This window comes from Lactuca sativa, chromosome 2 (assembly GCF_002870075.4).
Source record: "Lactuca sativa cultivar Salinas chromosome 2, Lsat_Salinas_v11, whole genome shotgun sequence".
Taxonomy (NCBI): domain Eukaryota; kingdom Viridiplantae; phylum Streptophyta; class Magnoliopsida; order Asterales; family Asteraceae; genus Lactuca; species Lactuca sativa.
This window is the reverse complement of record NC_056624.2, coordinates 120,462,737-120,484,255: the sequence shown is the minus strand read 5'-3', so window position 1 is coordinate 120,484,255 and position 21,519 is coordinate 120,462,737. Positions and strand designations below refer to the sequence as shown.

General features: G+C 35.3%; 1 protein-coding gene across 1 annotated transcript; it reads left to right on the top strand.

The window, feature by feature from the left end:
- The first annotated feature begins 3,909 nt into the window (after nucleotides 1–3,909).
- Nucleotides 3,910–4,716, top strand: LOC128132375 (F-box protein CPR1-like). Its single transcript, XM_052768908.1, has one exon. It carries the CDS (start codon nucleotides 3,910–3,912, stop codon nucleotides 4,714–4,716), a length of 807 nt encoding a protein of 268 aa, XP_052624868.1.
- The last annotated feature ends 16,803 nt before the right edge of the window (nucleotides 4,717–21,519 follow it).

The following is a 21,519-nucleotide window of genomic DNA, read 5'->3' as shown; positions in this document are numbered from 1 at the left end:
AGTTAACTTTTGAATATTTGAACGTTGATCGTTGACTGTTGACTTTAACTAAGTTTGAATTTAGGTCAAATGGAGTATTTTGAGCTGTAGTTTGAGAATTGGTCCCTGATTATTGAATAAGTGACCTTTAGAGCTGTTATTTGGATGTATGATAAGTTCATCTATCTTCTAGACTTCGAGGTGAGTTGTCCTCACTATACCCGTGGGTCGAAGGCACCAATGGTGGCCCACTAGATTGTGTTATGTATCCTTGTGTATAGGATGTTGTTATGTTGTAATGATTTGTTAGATTGGTAGATCTATATGATTACATGTGCTTGTTGGTTCTTGTTTATCTATTTCATATGTCGACATAGTGTGGTTGGGTTGAGGTTGTATTGCTCTGTGTTGTAAGCCAATAAACTTGGGGGCAATATGGTCTGATGACTATAGACCGAGGTAATCCAGTCAATGACTGTGAATCCGAGGGTAATCTAGTCTGATGATTGTGGAACCAGCATGCATGCTTGTATATATATTGTTGTGTGGGGTATTTTGGGAGAATTCACTAAGTTTTGGCTTATAGTGGTTTGTTTCATGGTTTTAGGTACAACAGATGATCAGAGCAAGGCGAAAGCATGATCATACACATCCTCCTGCTGATATATGGAGGTTTTTGATACTCTGATTTTCTAGATTTGTCTTGGAAACAATGGTTGATTATATCTTGGTTTGTGGAAATGTTTTACAAAAATGAAAGTTTTTATCATGATTTTTGGGATGTTACAAGTTGGTCTCAGAGCCCAGGTTTGAGAAAATTGGATGAACACTTGTGTGATTCCAGACTTAAACAAGGAGCTGTAAAAATAATTTTCAAAATTAACTCTAAAATGATTAACAGAGAGGATGTGATGTGTACAATCAGTCGGATCCAAGGAAAGTATTCCCCAAGATACCCACACTTGTTTGTGTATGGATGATGTCATAGAATTACATGCTATCTGGTAGGCTAGGGATCTTCAGGAATTGCATGATTGAATTGTCTGATTTATGATGCCTAATAGCCTAGGAGAATTTTTTTATATGCTATATGGAACTGACATTATTATTGTGGTTTCTTAGTGTATACATCATAGTTGTACGTAACTAAGATTTTATAGCCCGAGGATGTTTGATTTAGCCTTATTTCCTATTCTTCATCTGGTTGTGGGCTTAGGTTAGAATCAATTATTAGATTGTCTATCGAATCCAGTGTTATGTATAATTAGCATACACGAGCGACTGCAGGGTTAGTAGAAGTTTCATGAGTAAGTGTGATTTATAGAAGGCCATCATAAAGAATTATTAGCCACTCTTAAGATGGTGAGTATAGTATGTATGTGTATCCTAGTTGTTGGGCTATGTGGTCGGGTAGTTCGTGATGATTCCTTGAGACAAATACGGGTAGGTGTAGAAGGTAGTATGGGCATGTTCTACTGGAAGCACAGGACCCATATGCGTATCAAGGAAGTTACGAACCCTGAGGATTTGGTGATCCTGAAATGACGTAGTAGTATGAATTGTGTCCTTTTTGATGTATCTCAGTTTGTTTCAGTATGACGATCATTAGATGTTCAGGATCAGGAACTAGCGGACCGGAGAGGCCAAGATTGGCCGATGATGAAATTCGTGATATGATCACCACCCAGGTGACCATGGCTGTTAGGGAGGCGATCCCGGAGGTGTTTAGGTCTATTAAGACCGACATGATCAAGTTGTTTGACGAGCGCTATGCTACCGTCTCAGAGGTTGATGCTGTCGTAGCCTCAAAGGAAGTTCACATGTCCTGTTACTTGAGCATGCTCCAGACTGAGATCAGGGAGTATGTATCGACTTAGCAGTAGCATTCCATCTCTGAGTTGCATTCGGTTGCTCAAAGATAAGAGATTCCGATTGAGACCCAGACTAGAGAGAGGAGGCAAGCCCTAGTTCATACTCAACCAACAACGAAGCGGTTCAAGCCCTCTGATTCACGATGTGGAGGCCAGAGGGGTAGTACTTGTGGCAGGTGCGAAAATATACATGAAGAAGCGTGACGATCAGTGATTATGTGCCACAAATATGGCACGGAAGAGCATATTGCAATGGATTACCATACACATGCTCCACTGTCGAGCACTGGGATTTGCTACCATTGTGATCATGTCGACCATGTGAAGGCCAGTTGTCCATTGCTCGTTGCTAGAACACTGCAGGCACTAATTCCTACTACCTTGAGGATTACAGACGGATGCCAGGGAAAGGTTGAGGCCCTGAAGGCCAGGGGTCGTTCTTTCAGCTTATAGCAGAGGAGGCTAGGGTGGCGCCTGACATCGTCACTGGTATGTACTCATTTATTATTCTTTCACTTTATTTCCTATATGTTTATCCTTGTGTTTCTGATAGGAATCTTCTTAGTGAATTCATTGCTTGCTCTTGTGCTTTTTTATTCGGGTGCGAGTAGGTCCTGTAGCTTAGTCATTCTATAGGGATTTTGGTATATCCCATAGGAAGTAGGAGTGTCCGTTGTGAGTTTCCATCGCCAACGAACACAAGGTTTCTGCTTCGAGTGTTTTCAGTGATTGCACTTTAGAGATCTTTAGGGTGTCCTACCCATTTGACCTGATCCCCATCTTAAAGGGAGATGGGTGTGTGTGTGTGTGTGATGGCGGGGATGGATTGGTTGAGCAAGTTTGGGGCCATGATCAATTGTAAGAGGCAACTGGTGGTAGTTTGAACCCCAAGTGGGGGAGAACTAACCATATATGACGAGGGTACCAAGATCGGATCCACTTTTTGTTCAGCAGCCAAGGCCAGGTATCTCCAGCATGGATGTATGAGTTATCTCGCATATGTGATTGACAATCTTTTTAGCTTATTGACTTATTGACCTTTTCACTATAAAAACTAATCCAAACACTTTTTTATAAAACTCTTTTTTACTACCACTATAAGTCAATAAACATTTTTGTCTAAAAACACTTTTAAAGTTCAAAAAGCAATCCCACACCCCTAATAACTCTAAATATGCTATGGTTCACCGAAAAAAATCGAACACCCAACAAGAACTTCATATGGTGCTTCAGTTTGAAGATCGAACACCTTACAAAACCTTAGACCTCGAAGCAACATCTCGTAAAGGACTTCGCTGATGCCACATTAGGTGAAGCAGTAAGTGTTATGTGTGTATGTTTTAGAGAGAGAAAGAGAGAAAATAGAATAAAGAGAGAGACGAGGGAATAGAAACGTGGAAAATGTGTTTCACTTAATAAACTCGTATCGTTGGAAAAATGATAATCAACGGAGAAGATGCTCGGAGTCTCGTCGGAGTTGTCAAACATAGCAGGTCATATGAACGTTTTTTGAAGAGTTCAAATAAATTTAATGGGCAAATGTAAATAAAAAAAACTTAGTGATTAAATAATATAAATCAAAGAATTACCTTATTAAGTGATTTTCCCAATTTTAAAAACTCATTCTCCTCCCGTCATAAAAACCAAACCCTAGAAAGTCATAACATAACCATCCATTAGCACCGAAAATCAAAATGTTGGCGACATTAGTTTCCATCTTCAAGAGGAAATCTTGAGAAAGCTTCCTGTAAAATCATTGATTCGGTTTAGATCTGTGTGCAAAGCATGGAAGCGTGTAATCGAAAGCTCTTCTTTTATCGCTGCTCACAGTGTTCGACAAGACGAGTGGCAGAATCTTTTAGTAAGGCATCTTGTAGAAGGGAAGGCAGAATATGTTTGTATTATCGACGATGACACTTTCCCCCAACAGAGGTTTGTTCCAACTCTTCCCCTCTCCTTTCAACGGCTTCAAAGGTCAATCGTGGTCGGCAGCTGTAATGGGTTGGTGTGCTTGGATGGTTATTACTATGAGAAATAACATTCCCCTCTTGGAAAGCCGATGATTATGCTTTGGAATCCTTCAATCAGAAAATCGATCGCCATTGCTGTGCCTGAGCCAGGTATGTCTAATAAGATGGATGAAACAGTTTTTGGTTTTGGTGTTTGTCCTGTTACTCATGATCCTAAGATCATCATGATTCAACAATTTGCTCCCTTACATGAAAAACCCAGCAAAATCAACGACCCTCGTGAAGTTATGCTTTACACATTGAGTTCTGGGAAGTGGACAAGTCTATCTCCTGCTTCTAGCAATGTGCTGAGTAAATCGATCCGAGTTCAATGGTATGGGCAAGTTATCGATAGGTTTATATATTGGTCTGGTTTGCATCTGAAGGCTTTAAACAGTAGGCTGATTAGATGGAATTGTAATCTGATTCTTTCATTTGATATGACTGATCATACTTTTCAAGTGATAGATCTCCCAGATAGTTTGGCGAAACACCCTCCTTCTAAGATCTCCATTTTTAAGCTAAGGGAATCTCTTGTCATATTTCAAAGCAATGAAAAGGAAAAACAGTGTCATGATGTTGTATGGATGATGGAGAATAATGGTGTTGAAAAATCGTTTACAAAGGTATTCGCCATTATTGCACCTGAATATGGGTCGTCTATTAGGGCAATGGGACTCAGGAACAATGGAACGCTTATAATGCAAGTGAAAAAAGATTATCGTTGTGAAGAAAGTGAAATTGTTGTATATGAGCCCAAAACACAACACTTGAATGCTCTTAAGATTGATGGAGTAAGGAGTTTCTCCACTGTGAATTCGTACAAGGAAACACTAGTTTTGCTTGGTAGTGAATAAGTTGAAAAAGATGGCTTTGAGTTTAAGACTTTTTTGAATATGTTGTTTCCTTTTACCTAAATGGACTTAATCAAGTAAGCTACATATGAGTTTCTTTTTGACTTGATGTTTGTGTTTTGATATGCCAACATGGAAATGTCGTGATTGTATTATAGCAACCTACTTTCATTTCTTTTAGTTACAACTTACAACAGCAAACTTTTAAAATCTACCCAATAATAGCATGTACTTACAAAACATTTTCTATTAGGACATTATATTTTGAAATATCTACCCGATATAAACAAATCAATAAAAATATGTTATTGTTTCTTGCATTTAACTCTATAGCTTAGAAGTCAAAAGGGAAGAAGAAAATCTTACAAATATTTTAGATTAGAGAGTTGACCCAAGAGGGTGAATTAGATCTACTAAACTTAGTTCGTGTAAGATTTAGATTTGTAATTTCACCAAGTTGCTAAGAACGGGCAACTTAGCTGATAAATTATTATCATGTAAGTCATTGCATAAAAATGTGAAGAAAATACGAGTTATTTTGTTATGAATATGATTTTCTTAAATAAGAAAAAAAAAGTATGTAAGGTCATTGGAGTTGATTTTAAAGTATATTAAAGAAGCATTTGTAATTATATAAAGTATAAACAGCCATCACACATCAAAAGAGCCTCTTGCTCAAAAGATAAAGATTTCAGGGAAGTCTTATAGCTTTGGTTATGTAAATCATCACTATAAGATGGGGTACTAATTTAATCTATCTAAAGAAAAAGTCAATATTTTGGCTTTAGTCGAACCTTGTGACTTTAAAACTAAAAACTAGATTAGATATCTCAGTTTTATCTTCAAATGTTTTTAATTCAAAAATCTTAAATCTATTTGATTGTAATTATCAAGCTTTTCAATGTGTTAATAGGTTTAACACACTGAAATTTGGTAAATCACCATAAATTATTAATAAACTAATCTTATTCTACAAAAAAAAAATGACATTAGGGAATCAAACATTGTGACCTTAAAATTAAAACTTAACATACGTTTTTCTAGTTTACATTGCCAAAATATCTTTAACTTAACAACTTTTTATTTATTTAGATGTCGTTATCAACATTTTTAATGGGTTAAAAAGCATATTCTTGTCAAATTTAAAGTTTAAGATTATCATTATTGACACGCCAAATGTAAATCTTGATACCCTTCAGAAAATTGTAGTATTATTTAAATGTCATTTTTTAACAAATGTCTAAATGTAATACACATAAGGCACTGAAAGTCTTAAATCACCTCAAGTTGGTTATAGTTTACTCTATCCAAAAAGTCAACCGTTTTGACTTTAGATGATCAAACTATGTGAGTTGAAACTAAAGAATTAGCATAGTTTTTCTCGTTTTATCTCCAAATGTCTCTAACTTAACTACTTTTTTTTTCTCAATGTAAATAAATGTAAGCATTTTTTGAAAATTTTAAAGTCAAAGAACAGATTATTTGACACATAGAAAGTCAAAATTTAACTTCCTTTAGATGAGTGCAGACTTGCAGTAGCATTTAAAAGTTTATTTTTTCACCAAACTTAATACACATTGGAGTAAGAATTTTAATCGAGTATGACACTTACACATAAGTCAAAAACTTTAGTTTGGTTATCTAAGTTGAAAGTTTTCCAGAAAAATGAACTGAACCCAAGCTCCTGCACATTCATGTGTAAAAAAAACAATTATATTTATAAGTAAACTATGTTACCATTTTTGTACATAAGCCTGGTCTTTTTACTCATGATATGACACAATACGACATGACAGAAAAGTATTAGATATAATATCTCAAATAATCTGATTGATTCAATAGAGAGGTGTGCAGGGAAATATATACAAACGTACAAGGCCATTTGGGCCGATAGACAATACCACAAAGAGACTATACATGTGGGCTAATATACACTAAATACATATATGCTAACACCCCCCCACAGTTTGATTGGGAGGAGACTTGCGGGCGTTCAAACTGGAACAAAATTCAATGAATAAACTCGTAGGGAGACCTTTGGTGAAGATATCGACATATTGAGCGGTGGATGGAACATGAAGTATGCGAATGTGACCAAGAGCAACTTTGTCCTGAACAAAGTGAATATCAATCTCAGTGTGTTTTGTCCTTTGATGTTGAACTGGATTGGAGGACATGTAGACCGCACTAACGTTGTCACAATAGACAATGGTTGCCTTCGGAGTAGGACAACGTAGTTCAAGTAAAAGATTACGAATCCAAGATGTCTCTGCAACGGCGTTGGCAACGCCGTGGTACTCGGCTTCGGCATTGGATCGGGAGATGGTACCTTGTGTAACGTTATGATTTTTGCTCAATTTTTTTTTCATTTATTCTAAAAACTTTTAACGGAAAATGCAACGGAAGATTGAAAACATTGTTTATTTCAAAAACATTTCAAACCACAACGTTACGTTCAATTCAAAACCAAAATATCAAAAGTATTTAATTGTAGCGGAAGCATAAGTATCAAAAATTTAATAACGTTTTCAAGTGACATCTTTATTCTAAGGATAAACTACCCAAAAATGACTCCATCTCACCAAGCCAAGCACGTAAGCTACCTGTACCAATCGTAAAGGCACAAAGAAAAGAAACAAGTGTCAGCAAATGCTTCGTGAGCCAATAGGAGTATGTACACAATCAAAGGGAAAACATACCATCCCCTAACGGGTCAATTATTCAAATTATAATCATATAAACAAAACTCACATATCAATCATTAATCAATCATCTTTCACATAAAATTCAAGCATTCAATTTTGTATCATCCGTTCACATATCATTCATTTGTGTAACATCAATCGTATTTCATGCACAATCATATCGTAATCATATATCATCATATCAAAGGAATGTATCATAATCGTATAGGCGTAGGTAGTCTCATAGTGATACCTACCCCCCAAGGAAAAACCCGTTCGCTACTTGTGTGCCTGGCCAGCCAAATGCTTTAGGTGGTTCGCGACTCCCACCCGTCACACTGACCCCAAGACTCCACTTTCACTATTCCGACTATGCAATGTACAAGTACATCGCGGTGTCGTTCTGGTGTTGGTACAAGCGGTGACATTTGTCCGCTACCTCCCAATACCTACGTGATGTTTGTACAAGCCTCGTTCGAATGGCCAACATCACTCCAGTCCGCAAACACCGAAGTGTACGCGTACCATGTGTCACACGGGCATCTAAAAAGACCGAGCAACTCGTAAATGGCTTAATCTTTTTTCCTAGAGGGTATTTTTCAACCAACCATACTCGAATATATCCGGATAGGTTTCATGCTAAGTGCTAGGTTCTACCCTTGCCCTCTATGCATAACCCCGCATAATCGATCGTAAATCAAGTACAAGCATGCAGTATTCGTATTATCATATTCAAGATTCATGACATTTATACCAAGAAGATAGTCAAATATCAAACATTTCATATAACATATCATAGTTGCAATTAATCATATCAAGTACATAGGCATATCAACCAAATTTACTAAGCATGCAAATGTCACAGAAGACAAAACAATGACATATACTGCACATATAGGTATAATCAACAGTTAATAATATTTTAATTTGACTAATCGAGCGGTTTCCAGAAAGTAGTTTTCGACTATGTACAAGGTTTACGAAAAGTCTATCAACTCACCTCGGTATTCGATAATAAAATATTACCCCTAGTCGTCGTTTCATATGCTCCTTAATCCTCAAAGTACCTAAACAATAAATATATTTTTATTTAGTCTAGGCTAATATAAACACATTTAATATTAAGCCTATATTTAGTTTATCTCATATTCAATTAGTCGTGACCATTATTATAGTTTATAAATTACCATCACGTCATTTTTTTTTAATTAAATATCATACATACTTATAAAGCTAGCATTTATTTTTAACCATTGTTATTGTAAATTATTTTAAGCTATTTATTTGAAAACTTTTAACGATTATATAAATATCTTTAGGAAATATTTTAGTTAAATTAGTATTATAATTTAGTTTTTTCATTTAGCACTACAATTTATCATTTTTAACCATTCACAAAATATTCATTTGAAATTTTTAAGTGGAACTGAAATTTATATTTAAGTTGACACTATAATGTTATATTTAAATTAACAGTTTAAGTATTTTGTTCAAACTGTTGCAAAGTTGTAGCTTTAAACTGATAATGATTTACATACAACAACATATTAAATCTAATAAATTAAGTATAATATGTTAAAAGTTAAAGACATAACTTTATAAGTAGAACTAAATATATTATTTTAATATTGAAATTTAGTTTATTTATTATTAAATTTTAGGTTTGATATTTATTTAACAATTTGTATAAAATACTTAAATTATTAATTAAAATATAACATTATAGGCTCAACTTAAATATAAATTTTATTTAACTTCAAAAACTCAAAGATTATTTTATAAATAGTTAAAAGTGATAAATTGTAGTGTCTTTCTAATAATGATTGTAAGTTGGTTAATAAGGTAAAACAAATATCAAACGTAAAGTGTAATCATAAATAGACTAAAATTCAGTTTTAAAATAATATTTTTACTTCTATTTATAAAGTTATGTCTTTAAATTTTAACATATTATACTTAATTATTAGATTTAAAATGTTGTTGCATTTAACCATTATCAGTTTAAAGCTACAATTTTTGAACAGTTTGAACAAAATACTTAAATTGTTAATTTAAATATAACATTACAGTGTCAAGTTAAATATAAATTTCAGTTCCACTAAATAAACCAAATAATATTTTGTAAATAGTTAAAAGTGATAAATTATAGTGATAAATGCAAAAACTAAATTGTAATATCAGTTTAACTAAAATACTTCCTAAATATATTTATATAATCGTTAAAAATTCTCAAATAAGTAGCTTAAAATAACTTATAATAACAATAGTTAAAAATAACTCTATATAAATGATTATATTGTTACCTTTAAAATCAAAAAATAATGTTTGATGTTTTAAATAATTATAATGATAGAAATTACAACATTAAGCAAATAAATTCTAAAAAATTAGTTAAAAATAACAACTATAAATAATATTAAACCATATATAATATTTAGTTTTATTGATGTATAACCCGTGAGTAAAAGTCATTCAAACGATTGAGATTATGACGTTATAATAGATTTATATATTATCATATAATTGAAAATAATCAATATATTATATCAAATTAATATACGAATTATTATATCAAATTTAACAACAACGTTAGTGTTATATTTTAAAAATATATATTTGTAAAGACTTCAACTATATAGGTATTTTTGCGCATTATAATGTCAACTCAAATATAAATTTCAGTTCCATTTAAAAAAACTAAAGAGTATTTTGTAAATAATTAAAAGTGATAAATTGTAGTGATAAAAGAAATAACTAAATTGTAATCTCAATTTAACTAAAATATTTCTTAAATATATTTTTATAATCGTTAAAAGTTTTCAAATAAGTAGCGTAAAATAACTTACAATAACAATAGTTAAAAACAACTCTATATAAATGATTATATTGTTAGCTTTAAAAAAAGTAATATTTAATGTTTTAAATAATTATAACGATAGAAATTAAAACATTAAGCAAATAAATTTTAAAAAATTAATTAACGATAAAAACAACTATAAATAACATCAAATCATATATTATATTTAATTTTATTCATGTGTAACTCGCGGGTAGAAGTCATTCGAACGATTAAGATTATAAAATTATAATATATATATATATATATATATATATATATATATATATATATATATTATCATATAATTCAAAATAAACAATATATTATATCAATTTAGTATATACAAATTATTATATCAAATTTAACAACAACGTTTTTGTTATATTTAAAAAAATCATATATTTGTAAAGACTTCAACTATATAGGTGTTTCTGCACAACGCGACGGGCATTCGCCTAGTACTAGATAAGACCAAACCTTAATGGAAAAATCCTAATGGGCTAAAGGATAAAAAGTTTCCATAAACATGTGGGCTAACAACATATGGGCTAAAAGAGTAGGCAACTCAATATGACATATCGGGTTTTGAGAGAAATGGTGCATTAAATTAAAAAATGAAGCTTGGAAAGAATGTACTTGGTTGGAAGTGGAGCTTGTTTGTCATGTTAAATGATGAGTCTTCTTTCTTGAAAATTTTCTTGTGCTTAAATTTAGTGTTCGAAAAAAACATTCATAACATATTTGGAGATTGACTAACTTGACCTTATTGACATGAAAAACCAAAAGTAAAAATAACTTAGGTTGCCTGCCGGTAAGTACAAATTTTTAAATTCGTTGTCTTGATTTTTCCTTTAGAAATTTTAGATAGTATAGGTTGGGAAATCCAACATCTCGACTCCTTTATTCTTCTCCTTCAATCCTTGATAATATGTCATTATTTCCTGTTTTGGTAACTGCATAGTAGAATGAATTTTTTTGGGTTAGTATCGCATAATTCTATTTTCGGTGCTTTGTGTCATGCTCTTTTTCGGGTATCATTGATAATGATCAACTCCTCCCCAAAGTTGAACATTTTCCATCATTTCTTTTGATGCTCCAGAATTGAGATTCTTACCTAAATATGAAATTTTCATATCGGGGTTAAACAATTCATAGCATTCCTTTCTTAGAAGTTCAATAGCATCCAAAATATTCATATATGATATGTTAATTAGATATCGTATAACATCATGTGTATTAACATTAATTACTTCACGATTAAACTTCATATAAAGAGTGTCATTATAAACATCAATTTTAGTTTCCATGTTTTTAAAATTGGTCTTCCTAATAAAATCGAGTTTTTGTTTGATGTATCATCATCTCCTATATTTATTTAAATTATATGCTGAATAACTCCAATGTTAACTATCCACATGGAAGCTTTATTACCAATCTGAAAATTAATTATGTTTTAGATTATTATATTTTCTCAAAACCTTATAAATAGAAATTACACATTTCATAGTGGAAATTAGCATATCATGTTTTAAGTGTAACATCCGGGATTTCAGGTATTATTTTTTTATCATTTATTTTTGGAGTCTAAGAGAGAGAGACTCGACGAGTTGATGCCTAGACTCATCGAGTAGGGTCGCGTGGTGATGACTGGATTAATGAGTGGACTCGACGAGTCAGTGAGGGGACTCGACGAGTCCGTGCTGGCGACTAAAACCCTAATTTCTCGGGTCTGAGCCCTATTTAAAGGACCTTATAACCTTTCATTGCAGCTACCTTCGTCCTTGACAGCACCGGAGCATCTGAGAGTCCTTGTGAGTGAGAAAAGAGGCCATTGTTCTTCATCCTTGTGAGTTTTAGCAAGAAGGGAAGAGGAAGGTCAAGCTATGAGAGTTGGAGAGCTTGGATCTACTTTCATTCGGGCAGAGGAAGCTATTTGAGGTATTATTCAGAGCTTATTCTCGTGTTTTTGTTGATATAGTCAAATCCAGGGTTTCTTTATGCCTTGATTAGCTTGTATTTGGAGTGTAAGAGGTCCCATGGGGAATTGGTACCTAGATCTGGACTTTAGAAGGTCCAGAGAGTCCCAAATGCTCTGCTTTATGCCTTTCCTTTTGAGTTGTGGACTTAGGTTACCATTTTAGAGGTCATTTCACCAAAAGAATCCTTGTAGGCGTTGCATGGGTGCCAAGATGTGACCTTTACGTGATTATCATGTTTGGGAAGCTCAGATCTATAGATTAGAGAAGCAGATCTGACCTCAGAAGGCCATATGAGTTCGAGCATGGAATGAACTCGCCGAGTCCATGAGCAGACTCGACGAGTCGGACCGGTTTGTCCCGTGACTCACACAGTTGATGACTCTCCGAGTTAGAAGAGTGACTCAGTGAGTCAGAGAAGGAATTTAGGGGACTTGTGTTCACGTCTGAACTCACCGAGTCAGTGCCTGACTCGACGAGTTGGGTCAAGGGGGTGGCCATTAACCAACGTTGACCATATTTGACTTGTGTTGACTTACGGGCATAAGTCAAAATAAGTCAGGAGGTATTAAATAGAGATGTATTTATGCTATAGGAGGAAGCTAGGTTGGAGGATTGAGCGCGAGTGAATATCCGACATCTTCGAGGTGAGTCTTCTCACTATGCCTTACCCGATGGGGTGATTATGTGTGACCGGAAGGTCTTATGTGTATGATGAAAATGTAATGTATGTTGTATATGTTATATGTTATGATATGAGTATGATGATATGGACCGGAAGGTCAACAGAGTTATGGGATAGAAATCCCCTGAGACACCTGGATCGGAAGATCCCATAGAGCTATGGCCTGGAAAGGCATATGAGTTGTACGTGGTATTTTGGGGAACCCACTAAGCATTATTGCTTACCGTTTGCGTGTTATGTGTTTCAGGTACCAGTGATGATCGCGGGAAGGCGCCGACATGATCAATACACACTTATGGCGGAGATGTTTTGAGATTCTGGGGTTTTTGATTTGTACTTATGTTATGTAAAAACAATTGATACACGTTTTTGAGAATTGTGATTGGGGTATTTTTATTAAATTAAAATGAATTTTTTTTTGAAATTTCACGGTGTTACATTAAGCTTAATAATTAACAGATTACATAAAACTACACAAATATTCCATACCTCTGGAATACTATCGCATCACCCAAACGTGTTTTTAGTAGAAGTATCTGTTGTGCAACATGAAACGAAGAATAGTATGCAAATATTGTTTTATATGGCTGGAATATTGGGCATAAAGGGACATCTTAAATGTTGAGCAAGGACACATATGGTAGCCATGATTTGGGTATCACAAGCCCAAACTACACTAGCAACTAACGAGACTCATTTGGCAGCAAGAGTATGGAGAACCTAATACCATTATACCATCATATATGATAATTTCAACTTACGAAGTGTTAAGATTTTGGTAAAATTCAGGTGCTACAGGTCTAAAGGTTGCAAGCGGTTTCAAAGCAATGAAAGTATAATTTATTTCATTGATATCATATAGGGTCATGATTCTTGTATTATCGTAAACGTAATAAGCCAAGTTTCAATGTTTACCAAAAGATTACATTTGGCTGGTTAGAGATCAAAATTCACCCTACGATTCGCTAGAAACATGCTACATATGGTATGATCAAGAAGAAAAAGCCGGTAGCAAGAAAGGTGCAGGAAAGATCCAACATCTGGGCAACTAAAAGTCATGAACAAAAAGGATATGAAGCATTGCATAGCTCAACAGACAACATGGGTCTTTCATGGTTTACTTTCCAAGGCTTAAACAGGTAGGATTATGGCACATTAACAAGTCTCAATAGTTTTCTTGGTGTTTCAGCTTTAGAGGAGGAGATTAAGGACTTACCAGGTGCAATGAAGGATTTGTTTCTTCCTGCTTCGATTTCCAGAACAAGCAACACTCTTTCTTTCTTTAGTCGACGCAAATATGGCAACCCCCAAGGAGGTAGTGTGATTGGTGTATTTAGGGTGTATGGAAGTATGCGAATCGATATGGTAACGGAAACGAAGAAGAAAAGATAGGTTGCAGCAGTTTCCTTGATCACGTAGGGTTATTTATTAAAACTAATTTACAATGTAGAGAATTCAATTTACAAATTGAATTCTAATTTCAATTATATCCCCTGATCTTTGAGACTTATTACAATATTAACCCTAGAAATATTAAATATAATTTTCCTTTTGTCTTACTTTACAATCGTATCATTTAATAATTTAATTTATCTATAAATGATCTTTTAATAGTTTAAATATCAATTAAATCCTAATATTACTTAAATACCTTTAACACATATTAACTATTAATTAAATCATATAAATTGTTTTAATCTATATTAAATTCTTAAAACACTAATTAAATATCTTTTCGTTTATTTTGTTAAATACTAAACATATCCAATCTCACACCTTAAACGCACGTAAAGCTTAATTCTACGTAACATAAAACTAACTTCACTAACGTAGAGAATTTTTGGGTCGTTACACCTTGTCTTTTGGAGGACCATGAAATTAGGTTGTCTCCGAAAAATACACAGTGTCCGGATGTAGATCGGCGAGAGGATGGGCATCCCCCAGTCACCATCAGAACAAGCAACTAAAGACTCGGTGGGCGAGACATGTGTCTGAAGACCGTGATCTAATGTACCACGTAAGTATCGAAGAATCCTTTTTAAGGCATGGAGATGAAGTTCACGAGGATCATGCATGTATAGACAAATTTGTTGAACAGAAATGGTAATATCGGGTCTCGTGAAGGTGAGATATTGGAGCGCTCCCGCAAGACTACGGAAGAAAGTAGGATCTACAAATGGAGGATTGATAGAGTCCAGTTTGTGTATTGGTTCAACGGGAGTGCGACAAGGATTACAGTTCATCATGTTATCTGGTTCAAGTATCTCTGTTGCATACTTCTGTTGAGACAAGAAAAGACCTGCAGATGAGCGAACAACAGAGATACCCAAAAAATAGTTAAGTGACCCAAGATCTGTCATGGAAAACTCAAGGTTGAGTTTGGTTGTGATATGTTGAAGAAGACTTGTAGAAGATGTTGTAAGAATAATATCATCAACATACAATAATAAATAAGTTGTTTACTCTGCAGTGTGCATGATGAATAGAGATGGGTATGTATGACTGTGCTGAAAACCAATCGTTAGGGAATGTTGAGCAAAACGGTGGTCCCAAGTTGATGGATAGGCCATTGTCTCGAGACCGCAATGCTGAGAACAGTGCGTATGCTATCCGGTTTAACAACTAGACTAAATGTCTCATTGCAGTCGATACCTTGTTGTTGACTGCGTCCGTTTGCTACAAGTCGGGCCTTGTAGCGAAAGAGGGTGCCATCAGTATTAAACTTATGGCGAAACAACCATATAGATTGGACAATACTAACCTCAACGGGTCGCAGAACAAGTGTCCAAGTCCCATTGGAGATAAGTGCATTGTACTCATCGTGTATGGCCTGACGCCAGTTTAAAATGGGCTTGACAATCCCACTCTTAAGATGAGTGTTCATGTGATGAACAGGAGGAGGGGAAAGAGTGGATTGAGTGGGTGGTGAGGAGGAGGAAGAGGAAGGGGAGCCCTCGGAGGATGGGGTTAGAGGGGCTGAAGTGGTGGGGGGAGTGAACTAGGGGTAGAGTCAGTACGAATGAATCCGTAACTGTGGGGGTCGGGTTGGATAAATGTGGAGTAATAAGTAAGGGAGTATAATATTGAAAAGGTGAAGGTGTATCGTATATGTCATCAAGAAATTCATAGGGTGGAGGATCATTTGGGGTGACGACTTGGAAGGGAAAAATGTTTTCATCAAAAATAACATGACAAGAGATTATTGTCTTGTGCGTGGAGAGATCGAGGCATTAATATCCGCGGTGATGGGTTGGGTATCCAAGGAAAACACATGGTGATGATCATGGTTCAAGCTTGTGAGAGGTTGTGAGGTGAGCGAAACAAAGACACCCGAATATACAAAAGTGTGTATATGTGGGATGGATTTGAAATAATCGAAAATGGGGAGTTTCATTTTTGATTGATGTGGAGGGTAGGATGTTTAGGAGATGTGTAGCCATGTAGAGGGCTTCCACCCAATATGTGGGTGGGATATGGGCATGAAAGAGAAGAGTGCGAATGATGTTATTAATGGTGCGGAGCATGCGTTCGGATTTCCCATTTTGTTGGGAGGTGTGAGGGCATGGAAATCGAAATTTAATTTCGTGGGTTGAAAAATAGTCATGAAATTGTGTATTGTTGTATTCACCACCATTGTCACATTGAAAAGCTTTAATTGTTTGTTTGAATTGATTTTGGATGTAGGTTGACAATTCAACAAATTTGGAGAAAACATTAGATTTTTAAGCTTTAATGTCTAGAATAGCGGCATTGCTTTATCCACCAACTGTGCTATGAACCGCCCTAGAGCCATTATTTTTCCATTTAGGGCCTATATATCTTTTAAGCTCCGTGGCTCTATCGTGTAATAGGTCAGAGACCATTTCTGGATCTGGTTGGATTCCCTCTCTTGTTATGTAGTATCCTAAGAACTTTCTTCTTGTACTCTGAATGTGCATTTTTTGGGTTTAATTTCATGTGTTCCTTCTATAGGGTTTGGAGGGTTTCCTCAATGTCTTGCAGTAACCTTTGGTCATTTTGAATTTTGATGACCATGTCATCAACGTACACCTCTACACTTCTGCCAATCTGATCTTTAAATACTTTGTCGACAAGTTGTTGTTAGGTGACTCCAAAATTTTATAGCCTGCAGTGCATTTTGATGTAGCAAAGTGTGTCGTGATCAGTGTAAAACGCCGTCTTTTCCTTGTCTTCTTTACCTGTCAACACTTGGTGGTAGCCTTTGTATGCGTCGAGAAAACATTTCCATTTGAACCCTTGCAACGATTCCAATTTTTGATCTATCTATGGACGTGGGTAGGCGTCCTTGAGAAAGGATTTATTCAAGTCTAAATAATCTATACATATCTGCCAACTTTCGTTACCTTTTCTAATCATAATTGCATTAGATATCCATACGGGGAAGAATGCTTTGCATAGTATGTTCGTGTCGACCAACTTTGCTATTTCCAGGTTAACTGCTTTGTTCCTCTCACCCACCTAGCCTTGCTTTTTCTGTTTTTTCGGGCTTACTCATGGCTATAAGTTAAGCATGTGTTCAATTACCTTTCTGTCTATCCCTAACATATATGTCGGTGTCTACGCGAATACATATTTGTACTTCCTTAACAGATTCACCAGTTTTTCCCATATCTATGAGGGGAGCACTATTCCAGTTCGAGTTTGCTTTTCAGGAAAACTGCCATTGACCACTTCTTTTTATTTTGGAGTCTCGTTGTGCTTTTGCTTTTCCCTTAGCTATCTCTGTTGCCTCCATGATTTGGTATCACCGGTGCTCCGGACGGTTTTCTATCATCACTATTGTTGGACCTTCTGGTGTATTGAATTTAACTAGCCCATGTATTGGCGAAGCTATGGCTTCGAAACATAACAAGGTTATTCACCCCTAGATGATGTTATGCTCTGTCGAGTGGTGTACTACAACAAATTCTATCAGGTCCGTCTTTTTCCTCATGGCATCTTGGCTATATAAGGATAAGGGTAGTTGTATTTTTCCAAGCGGCCATATGGTGTGTCCCGTAAATCATGTCAATCTTCCCGCTGTCGGGCAGAGATGCGTCCTCCATTCTTGAGGTAATTGTGTGAAACAATGCTCACATATTATATAAGCCAAACTACCCGTATCAACATATACTTGTGATTTGCAAAACTGCGAATGCGAGCTTGGATGACCAATGGCTCATTTCCTTGCCAACCTATCGGACGTAGGTCATCTACCGTGAAGCTTAAGTTCATCATGTTTCTTATCAGATCTTTTGTGTCATGACCATTTGTGCTTCTTTGTTGTTGTGCCTTGATGGTCAAGATTTATTGGGTTTTCTCATTGGGTTGCTTACCATCTGTCTGCTGCCATCGCGCATTTATTTCACATTTTTATGATCGGCTTGTGCTGCTTAATAAGATCTTGACGATTTAATGATAACAAAAATATGAATAACAAAAAGATATAAATAATCTGATATTTTACTAAAAAGAAAGATTTACAATATGAAAATGAATAACAATTGGTAGGAGAGATCCCATCATACTCTCTCTAACTAGAGGACTACATTTTTAGTGCACACTTACAAATGACCACTCACTCTTTATTTATAGAGATAGGTACCTTACAACAATAAAAGGAAATATAATAACCTAACTACCACTCATAATTTGTGGAGCATTTCCATGCTTCAATAATCTCTCCCTAAATGCTCACAAATGATGAGGAATAAAAATACAGTGATAAAAGGCTAAAATACATAGTAACCAACTAGCAAGTGTGGTAATAAAATGATACATAATGAAAACCAAATGTTGAAATGTCTCTGAAACTCTAAAGTGCATGTGATGCATGAAACTGGTTGATGAAATCTTTGTAGTCAAAGTCTTCTAAGCAACAAAGTCAAGCATCTCCGGTGTTGAAGAGTGAGAGTCCAGTCTATAGATGTAATCACTGAAGGAAGACGATCAACTTCAAAAGTTTACCACAATAACTTCTTAACTGAATGTCCTCTAATCAAGTCACACTTCGGCTTCAAAAGTCTGAAACATCTCTAGTTCTCGAATCATAATACACCCAAAATTCTTCAAAAGAATGACCTGCTAAAAATATGAGACATCCTGAAGTAAAGTCTGAATAATAAATAATCTAGATCCGGGAAACATCTAGTGAAGCCAAAAATTTGGTCATGATGAACAAAAAGAAGTGCCAAGTAGTATCACTAAATAAATCATCATATTTAGAAGTCTTGAAAATCCATTCTAAAACAATCATAAAATCTAATCCGGATGATAACATAATATTCTCTCCCTATTTTTGATAACCAATGCCCATATATAAAAAATAAATAAATAAATCTGGATGGAGAGGGTCGGATACCAAGAGCTTCCCATGCTCTCCCAAGATATATGAAGGGTCTCGACAAACACGAGAATGAGAGTAAAGTAAATAGTCATCGGTCATCTATAGCTTGTTGATTTTGTCCCATAAACTGTATGAACAAGTACCATATTAACAATAAGAACTCTGCTTGAAAATCTCTACTTTGCTGAAAAATGTTGATGTACCCAAACTACAGTGCCGGAACTCTTGAAGCGGTCTTCAATAAATAAAGTCTGCTTGCTCAAGACACATGGTTCGTCAACCGAAGATCAAGAGTGACAAGTCATAATAAGTCTTCAAAGTGCGAAGGTTGCGAAGCAACTTTGTTGATCAGGCGCAACTATGGTGCAAGCCTTGCAAAGAAATATAATATGATGTCTGACTGCAGTATGGATGATAACTGATCCTAAGACACTGATCCAAGGAATGCTGGTCGACGGACCTTGATTAAAGGGCAGTCCTCATGCGAAGAATAATAAAATTCTTCCAATATAATCAGCAAGAAGTAATCCATCATGACGATCAAAGCTTGAATAAATATCCAATAATAATCTCTTTCGCGAAGACAATAAATTGAGTCAAGTAAAAAATTAGTCTTCGCAAAAGTGCTTCCAATCATGGGTTGTGGTTGGGCAAAATTGGTGTTAATAAAAATAATTGGTTTAAAATAAAAGAAATAATTGATAAAAAATTGGTGTAAAAAATGGTATATGTTGGGGTTTGCGAAAGAAAAAAAAGGAAAACAGAAAAAATGGTGATAAAATAAAAAATATTAAATGAGTGTTAAAAAGAAAATAATAAGGAAATATAGGCTAAAAGGAGGTTGTAGTATGAGAATGCAAGGTTTAGAAAGTGAGAGGAGAGGCAAAGAGTGGGCAGGGCTGAGATGCAAGGGTCTGCGGTGAAAGTTGAAGGTTACCGCAGAGCAAGGTCTACGATGGGAAGGGATGGTCAGTAGTGAGGAGTGAGGCGGGTAGGTTGCAAAGAAGGGGCAGCGAGGAGTAGGTGATGAAGAATCAAGAGGTTAATTACCGATGACCGAAGTTTTCGATGGGTTTAGAGGGTCTATGGTATATGCTTTAGCCTTTGCTAAGCCAAGATAGAACACAGAAGGTTAGTCTGCGGTATGCGAGGATGGGTAAGAAATGTAGCCGGCTGCGGTAGCAGTCTTCGGTGTCTCGGAGTTAGAGGGACCGTAGAGGCTGTGCATGAGAGGACCTCCAGTAGAATTCTGGTATAGCCTTAACTCCTCAGTATGGCATATAACTCTTCGGTGAGGTTAGGTCCTCGGTCTAGTTTTGAGTTGCCGTACTGAGCACCGAGGATGAGAGGGTTGATGATGAAAAATGTCGTTTTTCATGAAATTTTGATACCAAAAAGGCTACAACTTCGTGATTATCAATGAGATTTTTTTTCTAAAGCATATGCGGATAAGATGGGGTGTTGGGAAAGGGAAAAAGTAGAAAAAAGTAGGAAAAGAAAGGTAAAAAGTAAGGGACAAGGCATGGTTTAAAGAAAATATATGGGTGTATAGTACAAGGCATGGGAGACAAAAAGGTGGGTTGATGGGTAAAGTCACAAGGATTATTAGGAGGCACGGCTAAGCATTAATGGTGGAGTAAATGACATATGTTTTCTCAAAACAACTTCATAACGTCCAAGACACTTTAACAAAGATCTACCAGTTTTAAAATAAAGCACAAAGAGCTTCTTACCTTGATGATTTATAATATGCTGGTGATATGAACTAAAAAAATATGCTTATAACATCTTCAAAAAGAGATCTTCTCCAATATTTTGCAAGATACAAATCTCCAAGTTGTATGAAATCGAAAATCTCTTTGATATCATCCTCAAGAACCATCTTTTCCATAAAAACCCAAGATATTGTGTCTTCATTCCACATCATAAAATGACTAGAGCAAAATCTTGAAATGTTTTATACCATAAATATAATCTTCCTACTTCTTTTTCTTCAACAACAAGATAGAAAACTTAGAAAACCTGTGATTTCTGCAGAAACATGAACGAGACAGCAACAACATTTATTCTTGAAAGCTTGGAAAAGCTCGAATCAAACACTTAAAAATCAGAAAACTCATCATAAAAATTTCTAATTGCGAACCCATAGTTTTTTGTATAAATATCGAAAAATCACAAGATGAAAGTAATTGATTGGGATTCGGTCCTTTGAAATAACCGCTTAGATTTTCAAGGTACGACTCTGATACCAATTGTAGGATCTCATTTTAACGATC

Excerpts from the sequence above, each read along its gene's own strand:
- LOC128132375 (XM_052768908.1), top strand. The coding sequence starts at position 3,910 with ATGATTATGCTTTGGAATCCTTCAATCAGAAAATCGATCGCCATTGCT.